This window comes from Ranitomeya imitator, chromosome 3 (assembly GCF_032444005.1).
Source record: "Ranitomeya imitator isolate aRanImi1 chromosome 3, aRanImi1.pri, whole genome shotgun sequence".
NCBI lineage: Eukaryota > Metazoa > Chordata > Amphibia > Anura > Dendrobatidae > Ranitomeya > Ranitomeya imitator.
Window position 1 is genome coordinate 83,333,504 of NC_091284.1, and position 14,730 is coordinate 83,348,233.

Below are 14,730 nucleotides of genomic sequence, written 5' to 3' on the forward strand. Positions count from 1 at the left end.
TGGAGGGTGTACGATAGAAGCAATGGAGGGTGTACGATAGAAGCAATGCAGGGTGTACGATAGAAGCCATGTAGGGTGTACGATAGAAGCAATGGAGGGTGTACGATAGAAGCAATGGAGGGTGTACGATAGAAGCAATGGAGGGTGTACGATAGAAGCAATGGAGGGTGTACGATAGAAGCAATGCAGGGTGTACGATAGAAGCAATGGAGGGTGTACGATAGAAGCCATGTAGGGTGTACGATAGAAGCAATGGAGGGTGTACGATAGAAGCAATGGAGGGTGTACGATAGAAGCAATGCAGGGTGTACGATAGAAGCAATGGAGGGTGTACGATAGAAGCAATGCAGGGTGTACGATAGAAGCAATGGAGGGTGTACGATAGAAGCCATGTAGGGTGTACGATAGAAGCAATGGAGGGTGTACGATAGAAGCAATGGAGGGTGTACGATAGAAGCAATGCAGGGTGTACGATAGAAGCAATGCAGGGTGTACGATAGAAGCAATGCAGGGTGTACGATAGAAGCCATGTAGGGTGTACGATAGAAGCAATGGAGGGTGTACGATAGAAGCAATGGAGGGTGTACGATAGAAGCAATGGAGGGTGTCCCATGACACTGATTAAACTGGACACCTAGGTAATAAAAATGGATAAAGAACAGGGCAACATGAAAAGTTCATTGGTGGCTTGGAGCAGTAAACTATAAGGACCTAACATCTACTGGCGCCTAACACTGTGGGGTCTGCGCTTACAGAGGAAGGGGAGACGTCACGGTTCCACCAGCAGCAGGACAGCTGCTACCTGTGATCGCCTGCAGCGGTCAGATGAACTCATCTGATGACTCGCTGCAGAGTTATTCACATATGTATCAATAAGCCTCCGGCACCGCTCGTTCATCAGATGTCCTACCTTGGACCACTTTTTGTAGGTCCTAAGCAGCACATATGAGGAACAGCCCCCAAGACCAGCCGTTATGGAGATCCTCTGACCCAGGCGGCTCGTCATCGTCATCACAATGTGTCCATTATCACGGTTGCCCTGATCCTTGAGCTTTACCTTCCAACTCATCAACTACAAGAACTGATCCTTCATTGCTTCCTAATGTATCCCATGACAGGTACCACTGCCAGGTCCTGAGCGCGCGCCCAACATACACACCTGACAAGAGATGTAGCGGTGGAGAAGGGGTTAAAGCGACCCTTTATTCAGCGACACTTGATAAAACACTCTAAGATCTTATTACAAACGGTGAGATAGTAGATAAAGACAGATGCAGTCGGGGTAACTTCACGAGTCTATTGCTTTGTATGAAGACCCGTAGGCTTGGGCCACCACAGGGTACTACTGCGAGATGCAAGAAATTCACCTAAAAAAAACAAAAAACCTGTGTGCATCAGCGTAAAACTTTACAAGAACAAATTAGTAGATTTTACATATTTTTTGCATTTTGTTTTTACTGTCTCAAAATGCCCAGTTGTGAGTATTGCCGGCAGTCACACACGCCCGGCAGCTCAGTGCCACCTGGACTCTTGGATATATATATATAAGCGTCTTCTCGCCAGCACTAGACACACTATGCAAGGGAGGCTTTAAGTGCTCTGGGAGGGACAGAGTCTTTCCCAAACCTCTGTCTCTTGGGGTTGTAACTTGATTGACAGCTTAGTGTCTGTCATTTTTAATATAAGTCGCACAAAATTTTTTCAGATTACAAAAACTACAACTACAATGGTGAACAGAGGCAAAAAAAATTTTTTAAAAAAAGGAGAAAAATAAGCCCCACTTAAAAGAAAAATATGTCTCAAATCCGAAACGGGAGGGAAAGATACCAAGAGAAGAGGATATCCACAAAAAATAAAAACACAGCACAGTACTGCCACCTGCTGGTAAAGCAAAACTAATACTAATGGCAGCAAGTACACGAGGAGTTTATTTACTTTATTACACATTATTTGCTGATTAAAAAAGGTACAGAGAATGGAGTTCTGGTCCATTTATGTGGCGCAGTCCCATGTTTTATGTTGTATAGCAAAGAGCAGTCTGTTTTGCACTAAACTAATCATATGTAATATTAAAGGGAATGTCAGCAGGATTTCACCCACTCAAACTATTATTATGCACACATGACTCTTGCAAAAACAAGTCCAGCAATACCTTTACATGGCCCGTCCCTTCCTCCATTACTGTCTCTTTGCAGAGGGTGACCTGCCAGTGTAAGGAGAGCCGTGCAATGCTCCTCTGGGAACTGACTTATGCAAATTACCTCGTCAGAAAGCAAGAGAACTTACTTGAACTCGACCTTTGATGCGGGCTCAGGAGCTGAGCCTGCATCTTTTCAGGCACATGACAGCTGATTTGATCAGATGTCATGTGCCCCTAAGGGTATGTTCCCACCGGTCAGGAACCGGCAGTTCTTTGGATGCAGCACGTGTCCGCTCCGTCCAAAGCGCTGCCGGCTTTTGAACGCAGGTAATTCCACATGTGTTCGCTGAACCGTGCGGAATCACAGCGCCCAATACATTGGATGGGAAATTTATCTTGCGGAGACTGAGCATCTCCGCAAGATAAATTGACATGCTGCAGTCTGGAAAGACGTGCCGCATGTCCGTCTCCACAGGGAAGCCGGAGGCTTCCCTGCATTCATAGTTGACATAGGATTTCTTCAAATCCCATCCACTATGCTGTAACATCTGGCCGCTGCGGGTTGGACGCAACACAAGCACACAGCGTCCAACCCACAGTGTTTACTGACCATGGGAACATACCCTTAAAGTTGAGGGTGGAATCACGATTTTAACATGTTAAATGCCACTGTCAAGCTCTGACAGCAGCATTTAACACGAGCACGTCATAAATCCCGCCAATCGGCGCCCCATCACATGATCGCAGTGCGACGATGGGTTGGCGTGACAACTTGGGGTCTGCAGAAGACCACCGTGCTTGTCACTACACATATCCAGGCCGAAGCCTTGCTCCGCGCAGCAGAAGGGATCGGATGATTACAGCTTCAAGTCTACTATGGTGACTGCTAGAGCAAAAAGGTAAAAATCACCCCCCTTTTGTGCCATTCAAAATAAAACAATATAAAAAAAAAAAACACGTTTGTTATAACTTATTGCCCGATCTATCAAAATATAAAATAAATTAACCAAATCTGAAAACGGTGTAATGAGAAAAAAAAAATCAAAACACCAGAATTATGGTACGTTTTGTTTTTTTCTTTTAAAACATTGTATCTACCTCAAAATGGTATCAATAAAAATGTCAGCTCAGCACACAAAATAATACCTCACCCAGCCCCAGATCCCCAAAAATGGAGACGCTTCAGGTCTTGGAAAAATGCGACTTTTTTTTTTATTTATTTTTTATTTATTTATTTTTACAAACTTTGTATTTTTTTTTTTCACCACATAAATAAAAAAAAAGAACCTAGACATGTTTGGAGTCTGTGACCTCGTAACAACCTGGAGAATCATAATGGCAGGTCAGTTTTCGTAATTAGTGAACATGGTAAAAAAAAATTTAAAAAAAATTACACTTTTTTTTTTGCAATTTCACCGCACTTGGAATTTTTTTCTCCGTTTTCTAGCACACGATACAGTAAAACAAATGATGTCTTTCAAAAGTGCAACTTGTCCCGCAAAAAAAAAAAGCCCTCACATGGCCATATTGTGGCAAAAATAAAAAAAAGTTATGGCTCTGTGAAGAAAGGGGGCAAAAATGGAAACCGCAAAAATGGAAAATACCAAGGTGTTGAAGGGGTTAACAAGCCTTGCCTCATAACTTAGGATGAAAGCCAACCCAGAATATCAATTTGCAGACACGTTTTGGGGGGCTGCCCCTCCTCAGAGCAAAGCATGAGATCTGATTCGGCTGTACGAGAGGCCTCCGACTGTGGTATAAGGATTAATGTCTCTCCTTATAGTGAGTGACATGCCAGTGTAAGGAGACTCATAGGCCATGCATTGCTCCTCAAAGAAATTAAATATGCAAATTGTCTCTTAGGCTTTTATCCCAAGTAATATGGCAAGGCTCGTTAAAGGGTCAATACTAACTTTTAGGATTGCTACTTCCAATAGGTGGCACTAGAGTGCTAGTCCTTTTCTTCCCTGAAGAGGCAATTTGCATGTGTGTTACTAAAAAAAAAAAAAATCAGTGTTTGTATGCAAATGAGGCTGAAGTGCTTTGGAAGTGTGGAAGCACTTGACAAGTTCCTGGCTTTCAAAGCCTGAAGCAGTTAAAAGAAGTTGAAAAAGACGTAACATAAGTAAAGAAAGCTGTTTTTACATTTCTGTTCATAATGTTTTTTTACAACATTCCAATGTACAATCCGCGTACTAGAGATGCCACGTGCACAACACTAAGGGTATGTGCACACAATGTCTTTATCATTATGCCTGGAACCCACCGCAAAAAAAATAAACATAATACAAAGTTACGGAAAAAACGACCATTGCTGTGCGCACACTCAGTCTTATCGCTTTACTTGAGGCTATGTGCACACGCTGCGGATTTTGCTGCAGTTTTCCATGAGTTTACAGCACCATGTAAACCTATGGAAAACAAAATCCGCAGTGCACATGCTGCGGAAGGAAACGCAGTGGTTTATATTCCGCAGCATGTCAATTCTTTTGTGCGGATGCCGCAGCGGTTTACACCTGCTCCTCAATAGGAGTCCGCAGGTGTAAATCCGCAGGTGGAATCCGCACAAAAACCGTGGTAAATCTGGGGTAGTTCCACAGTGCGGTTTTCATGCAGATTTACCAAAATCAGTGCGGAAAAATCTGCACACAATTCTGCAACGTGCGCACATAGCCTAAAGGGGCTTTCTGAAAGTTTATAAAATAGACTACCAGTGCACTTGTGGTTGGAGATGGGGGGGAATGGTCAGTACAGAGATTTTTACGTTATTTTATCCACTGACAGTCTTTTAAAATAAAATCTGAGCTCTCCCGATTCTGCTGCTGTTTTGCATTCTGCGCCGAGGCGCTCCATTGCAGAGATATTCACATTTGTTTATTTTGGAGCGCACTATGTGAAATCTCTGTTTGTACTCCAACTGGGCGTTTCTTCAGTCTTCACCTTTCCCTCCTAGACCCACCAATCACAGCTGATCTAGTATCAGACGCTGCCGAGCTGTGATTGCAATGTCTGAGAAAGAGGGGTGAAAGTGCGCACCCCCAGAGAAGAAATGCTCGTTTGGTCTGCAAGCAGAGATTTCACATAGTGAGAATAATTAAGGCAAATGGATGGGACAAATCCTTTAACCAGCCGTGTCCAGCCAGGAAAGGCTTCAAAATAAGTGTAAGTGCCGCGGCACGGGAGGGGCCACGCTGTAAGTGCCGCGGCACGGGAGGGGCCACGCTGTAAGTGCCGCGGCACGGGAGGGGCCACGCTGTAAGTGCTGCGGCACGGGAGGGGCCACGCTGTAAGTGCCGCGGCACGGGAGGGGCCACGCTGTGCATGTTTTGCCCGCTGTGCATGGCAGGAGGCACTCTATGGCGAACACTTTGGGGGCACTGCATGCACAGGCACTTGCTTTTAACACTTTGGCATGTAACCAGCAACGGATATAAGGCTCTTACTCGCCGCGTCATAAAGATGTGCTGCAGCAGCCGTGTCCCCGGGGGACGGCACATGAAGCGAGCCCAGCAGCCTACATACAGCACATACACAGCTGTATAGACGTCTGACTGTGGGAGGCGTGGCTTGTATGTTCATGGGCGTGGCTAACAGCAGTCACATCTCATTGGCCCCGCACTTCACCTTCTCTCAGGTGCCGGCAGCTGCTCAGGTCACATGTCTGCGCCACTATCACTGTGAGACCACCGTGACATCCCGCGGCCCCCTACCTTCTCCAGAGGCGTCACCGGCCGCCTCCTCCCACCAATCATTCCCCAGATCATCGGCCATCTCTCGCCCAGCTCCGCGCTCAAATCCGACAACTTGGATGTCACCAAACACTTCACGTTCCACTCAGATCCACGTGTGTAGCTGTGGGCGGGGCAAGCGTTCCAAGCCTCGATCTAGAGGCAAGCCACGCCCTTCCTCTGCTGATTTGTTACCAAGGAGTTTTTTTTTGTTTTTTTTTAAACAATTATCTTTATTAACTTGTCAAGAGAAGACACAGGAACGAAACACTAATAAATGGTAATGGCCACAGATGACAATCACAAGATCAGTAATATTATACACATACTGATGATGTCACAATTATATTAAATTAGTTATAAATAGATTACTTTATTAATCCCTTAAAGGGAATTTCTGCTTTCAGAAAAATCCCTGGCGCCAGTTTGTTTTATAAAAAAGCAAACAAACCGTACTTTACTTACCCTCCCCGGGTCCAGCAATGAGTCTTCAATAGTCTAATATATTTTTGCAGCGCTGGTGTCACATCAACAGCGCTGCAGCCGATCAGTGAGCTCAGCAGCTGCGCTCGATTTGACCGCTTGTTTCCAACTATCGTCAAGAATAAACTGGCAATCACGCTGCACATGAGCAACTGAGCATGCTGATATAATACATATATATATATATATATATATACTAGATGGTGGCCCGATTCTAACGCATCGGGTATTCTAGAATATGTAGGTATGTATATAGGAGCCACATAGTATATAGGAGCCATGTAGTATATAGCAGACACGGAGTATATAACACAGCCACGTAGTATATAACACAGCCCACGTAGTATATAGCACAGCCCACGTAGTATATAACACAGCCACGTAGTATATAACACAGGCCACGCACTATATAACACAGCCACATGTATAACACAGCCCAGCAATATATAACACAGCCCATGCAGTATATAACACAGCCCACGCAGTATATAACACAGCCCACGCAGTATATAACACAGCCCACGTAGTCTATAACACAGGCCACGTAGTATAGAACACAGCCACGTAGTATATAACACTGCCCACGCAGTATATAACACAGCCCACGTAGTATATAACACAGCCCACGCAGTATATAACACAGCCCACGTAGTCTATAACACAGGCCACGTAGTATATAACACAGCCACGTAGTATATAACACTGCCCACGCAGTATTTAGCACAGCCACGTATATAACACAGCCCACGTAATATATAACACAGCCCACATAATATATAACCCAGCCCATGCAGTATATAACACAGCCCACGCAGTATATAACACTGCCCTTAAAGTATATAACACTGTCCACGTAGTATATAGCAGCCACGCAGTATATAACACAGCCACGTAGTATATAACACAGCCCATGTAATATATAACAGCCCACGCAGTATATAACACAGCCCACGCAGTATATAACACTACCCATGCAGTATATAACACAGCCCACATAATATATAGCACAGCCCACATAATATATAACACAGCCCACGTAATATATAACACAGCCCACGTAGTATATAGCACAGCCCACGCAGTATATAACAGCCCATGCAGTATATAACAGCCCACGTAGTATATAGCAGTGTGGGCACCATATCCCTGTTAAAAAAAATAGTTAAAATAAAAAATAGTTACATACTCACCCGCTGGCATCCAGCGAAGCTGTCCCGATGCGCGCGCAGCTGCCACGCAGAATATAACATAGGCCATGCAGTATATAATACAGGCCACACAGTATATAACAGAGCCCACATAATATATAACACAGCCCACATAATATATAACACAGCCCACGAAATATATAACACAGCCCACGTAGTATATAGCACAGCCCATGCAGTATATAACATAGGCCACGCAGTATATAGCATAGCCCACGCAGTATATAACACAGCCCACGCAGTATATAACACTGCCCATGAAGTATATAACACTGTCCACGTAGTATATAGCAGCCACGCAGTATATAACAGCCCACGTAATATATAGCACAGCCCACGCAGTATATCACACAGCCCACATAGTATATAACAGAGCCCACGCAGTATATAACACTAGCCATGCAGTATATAACACAGGCCATGCAGTATATAGCAGCCACGCAGTATATAACACAGCCCACGTAGTATATAGCAGTGTGGGCACCATATCCCTGTTAAAAAAATAATTAAAATAAAAAATAGTTATATACTCACCCGCCAGCATCCAGCGAAGCTGTCCCGATGCGCGCGCCGCTGCCACCAGCTTCCGTTCCCAGCGATGTATTGCGAAATTACCCAGATGACTTATGCGGTCCGCGCATCGGCGGACGACGGAAGGTGAGAATAGCAGGTTTTTTGTTTTTTTATTATTTTTAACATTAGATCTTTTTACTATTGATGCTGAATAGGTCACATTTAGATTTATATTACACAGTACTCAGTACACAGTTGCCAGGGTTGGCCTTGGACTTGGGCAGGGCTGCCAATCGGAGATTCAGGGCCTCATAATGGCAAAATTTGGGGGCCCTCTTGAGACTCCGCCCCTCGAACCTTCCACAGTTCCATTCTTGGAAAAACTCTAATTCTGTTCCACGTCCTCACTAATCACACATTAACAGGTTCCATCACATACAGAGCCATCAGCTTTTTTAGACAAAAGATTTTTTAAGCCACCACCACGACAAGGTAGACTCTTTTGGCCGAGCCCAACTCTACTCTAACTTATTAAATATTTTTTAAATATCCAATACTCTTTTTAGGTATATTTTTATTTATAAGGGAATGAGTCACATACAGTTTTTCAAAATGATCAATAATACCACATACAAGGGATAAATACTGTCACATCATCACCAAACCACGTATTTCCAACACTGTACCATGACCGAATCACATATTACCACCACATAGTGGCCAAATAATAACACATACAAGGAACAAATACCGCCACATCATGGCCGAACCACATATTACCACCACATAGTGACCAAATAATACCACATACAAGGAACAAATACCGCCACCCCATGGCCGAACCATATAGTACCACCACATAGTGACCGAATAATATCACATACAAGGCACAAGTAAAGACACCATGACCAAACCAAATATTACCATCACATAGTAACCAAATAATACCACATTTAAAACCCCTTCACGGCATGCGCCGTACATGTACTGTGCATGTCATGTCTTCCCGCTTGATGTGGGCTCCGGCGCTGAGCCCACATCTTTCTAGGCACATGTCAGCTGTTTTGAACAGCTGACATGTGCTTCTAACAGCCACGGGTGGAATCGCGATCCACCCGCAGCTGATAACCTGTTAAATGCCGCTGTCAATCTCTTACCGCGGCATTTAACTCACGCTTACCACAAGTTTGCCGGAAATACCGCCCATCGGTGACCCCTGTCACGTGATTGCGGGTCACCGATGGGTTGGCATGACAACCAGAGGTCTCCAGCAGACCTCTATGGTTGTCAAAGCTGGATTGCTATGAGAGCCGCCCGGTGGTCGGCGCTCATAGCAAGTGAGCAATTTTGCTACATAGGGGCGATCTGATCATCACCTGTATGTAGAAGAGCCGATCAGAAAACTGCAGCTTCTAGTCCCCATGGAGACTATTGAAGCATGCCAAAAGTTAAAAAAAAAAAAAAAAAAAAAAATATATATATATATATATATATATATATATATATATAAAAATATACTGTATATATTTATAAAAGTCTAAATCACCCCCTTTTGCCCCATTCAAAATAAAATACAAAAAAATCAAGCCTACACATATTTGATATTGCCGAGTTCAGAATTGCCGGATCTATCAAGCTATAGAAATAATTATTCCGCTCGGTAAACGGTGTAGCGAAAAAAAACAAAACAGAATTAAGTTTTTTTGGTCGCCGCAACATTGCATTAAAATGCAATAACAAGTGATCAAAAGATTGTGAACACACCAAAACGGTATAATTAAAACATCAGCTCGGCACGCAAAAAAATAAGCCTTTACTCGGCCCCAGATCCTGAAAAACGGAGACACTATGGGTTTCGGAAAATGACGCAATTTTTTTGTTTTTACAAACTTTGGATTTTTTTTACCACTTAAATACAAAAGAACCTAGACATGTTTGGTGTCTATTAACTCGTAGCGACCTGGAGAATCATAATGACAGATCAAGTACTTGAAAAAAGAAAAAGTAGAGCTGCACAGCCATATATCTGTGCATCCATAATGCATACGTGGTGTGCTAGAGGAGCCCGTCTTCAGACCGGAGGTGCTCGCATGAAGAAAAGTGGTGAATCCATAACAATGAAATAGAAAATGCGGCAGCACTCACCGATCTTGTGTGATCCAAATCCTTTATTCAAGATAATTAAAACAGCAACAGTTTCTATTTCATTATAATGACAGATCAGTTTTAGCATTTGGTGAATATGGTAAAAAAAAAATCCAAAAACAATTGTAGAATTGCACTTTTTCCCGTTTTCGAGTACACTATATAGTAAAACCAATGGTGTCGTTCAAAAGTACAAATCGTCCCACAAAAAACAAGCCCTCACATGGCCATACTGACAGAAAAAAAAGGGGGGAAGAAGGTGAGCGAAAAACAGAAACGCAAAAACAAAAAAGGGCTCCATCGTGAAGGGAAGGCACAAATATCTCCACACCATGACCAGAGCACATATTACCACCACATAGTGACCGAATACTATGCTGATAAAAAAACATCACAATACTGATATTACCATAAGTGCCATTATACACAGGAGCTCTGTATATAGTGTCAGTCTACAGGTAATACAGGGATCTCCGGGGTCATTGTACACAGGAGCTCTGTATATAGTGTCAGTGTACAGGAAATACAGGGATCTTCGGGGTCATTGTACACAGGAGCTCTGTATATAGTGTCAGTGTACAGGTAATATAGGGATCTCCGGGGTCATTGTACCACAGGAGCTTTGTATATAGTGTACAGGTAATATAGTGATCACCAGTGACCTCCCTTCATGATTTGCAGTCCCCCTTCCCACCCACTTCATCATTTACTGTACCCCACCCTATCACTTCATCATTTGCAGCTCCACCTTCCCCCACACCCATTTAATTAATTTTATAAAGAAAAGTCCAGAGAAGGCAGAGGGAACTGGAGCTGCGCAGGTATCCTGGTTAGACAGAGGTGGAGCTCCAAAAAAGCTCCCAACACTGAGGTGTGCACCAGAGCGCACAGCACTTTAGTGCACGATGGGGCACAGTGAGCAGAAGCATAAGAGGCAGGGCCCTGGCCCCCTTTCTATACTGCTGCTCACCAGGTCCCATACAGCAGTAAGGGCAGTAATGCCCTGATGGCGGCCCTGAACTGGAGTAACCAACTCCAGGGCCCCATTTTCATCTACATGCACATCCTCAATGACAAATTTATATAACAATGAGTAAGATGCTGTCTTTGTCTGTACATAGTAAATCAAATATATTGTGCCAAGTACTGCTCATATAAGAGGGTGAGGGCCCACCTGTTGTGGATTCTGTTTTTGGGCTCCCTCTGGTGGTTACAGATGGTACTGGGTGACTTGTGTTCTCTGCGGTCTCTGGTGTCCACCTGTTCTATCAGGATATGGGAGTTTCCTATTTAACCTGGCTTTCTTGTCATTTCCTCGCCGGCTATCAATGTAATCAGTGTGTCTTGTTACCTCTGCTTCCCGCTTCTGTATTCTTCAGGACAAGCTAAGTTTTTGATTTTCCTGTTCCACGTTTTGCTTAATTTTTGTCTTAGTCCAGCTTGCAGATATGTGATTCCTTTTTGCTGGTTGCTCTAGTGGGCTGATATTACTCCTCATGTTCCATGAGTTGGAACATGAGTTCAAGTAATTTCAGGATGTTTTTTTGTAGGGTTTTTCGCTGACCGCGCAGTTCACTTTTGTATCCTCTGCTATCTAGCTTTAGCGGGCCTCATTTTGCTGAATCTGTTTTCATAACTACGTATGTGCTTTCCTCTCATTTCACCGTCATTACATGTGGGGGGCTGCTATTTCTGTGGGGTGTTTCTCTGGAGGCAAGAGAGGTCTGTGTTTCTTCTAATAGGGAAAGTTAGTTCTTCGGCTGGCGCGAGACGTCTAGAATCATCGTAGGCACGTTCCCTGGCTACAGCTAGTTGTGTGTTTAGGTTCAGGATCGCGGTCAGCTCAGTTTCCATCACCCTAGAGCTTGTTTTGTTTTTTGTGCTTGTCCTTTTGTGATCCCCTGCCATTGGGATCACGACAGTATAGCCGGCCAAAAAGTGGTAATCGTATTGGCTGAAGTAGGAGGAAAAGTAGTCTGAGGAAGTTTTTTTTTTTTTTTTCTCCCCTCAGAGTTTGCTGCATAGCCTTAATTGCAGCCTGGCTGCGTCTTACCTCCTCTTAATCCTTGAATGGCTCTGACCTCAGCTGTTTATCATGGACGTCCAGAGTTTGGCTTCCAGCCTGAATAATCTTGCTGCTAAGGTTCAAAATATACAAGATTTTGTTGTACATGCTCCTATGTCTGAACCTAGAATTCCTATCCCAGAGTTTTTTTCTGGAGATAGATCTAGTTTTCTGAATTTTAGGAACAATTGCAAGTTGTTTCTTTCTTTGAAATCTCGCTCTTCTGGAGACCCTGCTCAGCAAGTCAAGATTGTTATATCTTTCCTGCGGTGTGACCCTCAGAATTGGGCATTTGCATTGGCACCAGGGGATCCTGCGTTGCTCAATGTGGATGCGTTTTTTCTGGCATTGGGTTTGCTCTATGAGGAACCTAACCTAGAGATTCAGGCTGAAAAAGCTTTATTGGCTCTCTCTCAGGGGCAAGATGAAGCAGAAATATATTGTCAGAAATTTCGGAAATGGTCGGTGCTTACTCAGTGGAATGAGTGCACCCTGGCTGCAAGATTCAGAGATGGCCTTTCTGAGGCCATTAAAGATGTCATGGTGGGGTTCCCTGCGCCTACAGGTCTGAATGAGTCTATGACTATGGCTATTCAGATTGATCGGCGTTTACGGGAGCGCAAACCTGTGCACCATTTGGCGGTGTCTTCTGAACAGGCACCTGAGACAATGCAATGTGATAGAATTCAGTCCAGAAGAGAACGGCAAAACTATAGGCGGAAAAATGGGTTGTGTTTTTATTGTGGTGATTCAGCTCATGTTATATCAGCATGCTCTAAACGCACAAAAAAGGTTGATAAGTCTGTTGCCATTAGTACTTTACAGTCTAAGTTCATTCTGTCTGTGACTCTGATTTGTTCATTATCAGCCATTTCCGTCGATGCCTATGTGGATTCAGGCGCTGCCCTGAGTCTTATGGATTGGTCATTTGCCAACCGCTGTGGGTTTAGTCTGGAGCCTCTGGAAGTCCCTATTCCTTTGAAAGGAATTGACTCTACACCTTTGGCTATGAATAAACCTCAGTACTGGACACAAGTGACCATGCGTATGACTCCCGTTCATCAGGAGGTGATTCGCTTCCTGGTACTGTATAATTTACATGATGTCTTAGTGCTTGGTCTGCCATGGTTACAAACTCATAACCCAGTCTTGGACTGGAAAACGATGTCTGTGTTAAGCTGGGGATGTCAGGGGGTTCATGATGATGCACCTCCGATTTCTATCGCTTCATCTACTCCTTCTGAGGTTCCGGTATTTTTGTCTGATTATCGGGATGTTTTTGAGGAGCCTAAGCTCAATTTGCTTCCTCCTCACAGGGATTGCGATTGTGCTATAGATTTGATTCCTGGCAGTAAATTTCCTAAAGGTCGTTTGTTCAATCTGTCAGTGCCAGAGCATACTGCTATGCGGGGTTATGTTAAGGAGTCCTTGGAAAAGGGACATATCCGTCCATCTTCGTCCCCTTTGGGAGCAGGTTTTTTTTTGTGGCCAAAAAAGATGGTTCCTTGAGGCCTTGTATAGATTACCGTCTTTTGAATAAGATTACAGTTAAATATCAGTATCCTTTGCCATTGTTGACTGATTTGTTCGCTCGCATTAAGGGGGCTAAATGGTTCACTAAGATTGATCTTCGGGGTGCGTATAATCTTGTGCGGATAAAGCAGGGTGATGAGTGGAAAACCGCATTTAATACGCCTGAGGGCCATTTTGAGTATTTGGTGATGCCTTTTGGACTTTCTAATGCTCCTTCTGTCTTCCAGTCCTTTATGCACGATATTTTCCGTGAATATCTGGATAAATTTATGATTGTGTATTTGGATGACGTTTTGGTTTTTTCGGATGACTGGGAGTCCCATGTTCAGCAGGTCAGGAAGGTGTTTCAGGTCCTGCGGGCCAATTCTTTGTTTGTAAAAGGTTCAAAGTGTCTCTTTGGAGTCCAGAAGATTTCTTTTTTGGGGTATATTTTTTCCCCTTCTACTATTGAGATGGATCCCGTCAAGGTTCAGGCTATTTGTGACTGGACGCAGCCTACATCTCTACAGAAGTTCTTGGGCTTTGCTAATTTTTATCGTCGTTTCATAACTAATTTTTCTAGTGTTGTTAAGCCTTTGACGGATTTGACTAAGAAGGGTGCTGATGTTGCTGATTGGTCTCCTGCGGCTGTGGAGGCCTTTCAGGAACTTAAGCGCCGGTTTTCTTCTGCTCCTGTGTTGCGTCAGCCAGATGTTTCGCTTCCTTTTCAGGTTGAGGTTGATGCTTCCGAGATTGGAGCGGGGGCGGTTTTGTCACAGAGAAGCTCCGATTGCTCAGTGATGAAGCCATGTGCGTTCTTTTCTAGAAAGTTTTCGCCCACTGAGCGGAATTATGATGTTGGTAATCAGGAGCTTTTGGCCATGAAGTGGGCATTTGAGGAGTGGCGTCATTGGCTTGAGGGTGCTAGACATCGTG

The 14,730-nt window shown here is 44.0% G+C and overlaps 1 protein-coding gene across 2 annotated transcripts in view; it reads right to left on the reverse strand.

The window, feature by feature from the left end:
* The window catches only part of CMSS1 (cms1 ribosomal small subunit homolog), a 400,717-nt gene extending 394,697 nt beyond the window's left edge, over nucleotides 1–6,020 (reverse strand). For both annotated transcript variants that reach the window (XM_069761026.1, XM_069761023.1), the window contains exon 1: nucleotides 5,851–6,020. In XM_069761026.1, coding sequence (XP_069617127.1) covers nucleotides 5,851–5,911 — 61 coding nt within the window. In that variant the 5' untranslated portion in view covers nucleotides 5,912–6,020. The remainder of the gene's footprint in view (nucleotides 1–5,850) is intronic.
* Nucleotides 6,021–14,730: the final 8,710 nt, after the last annotated feature.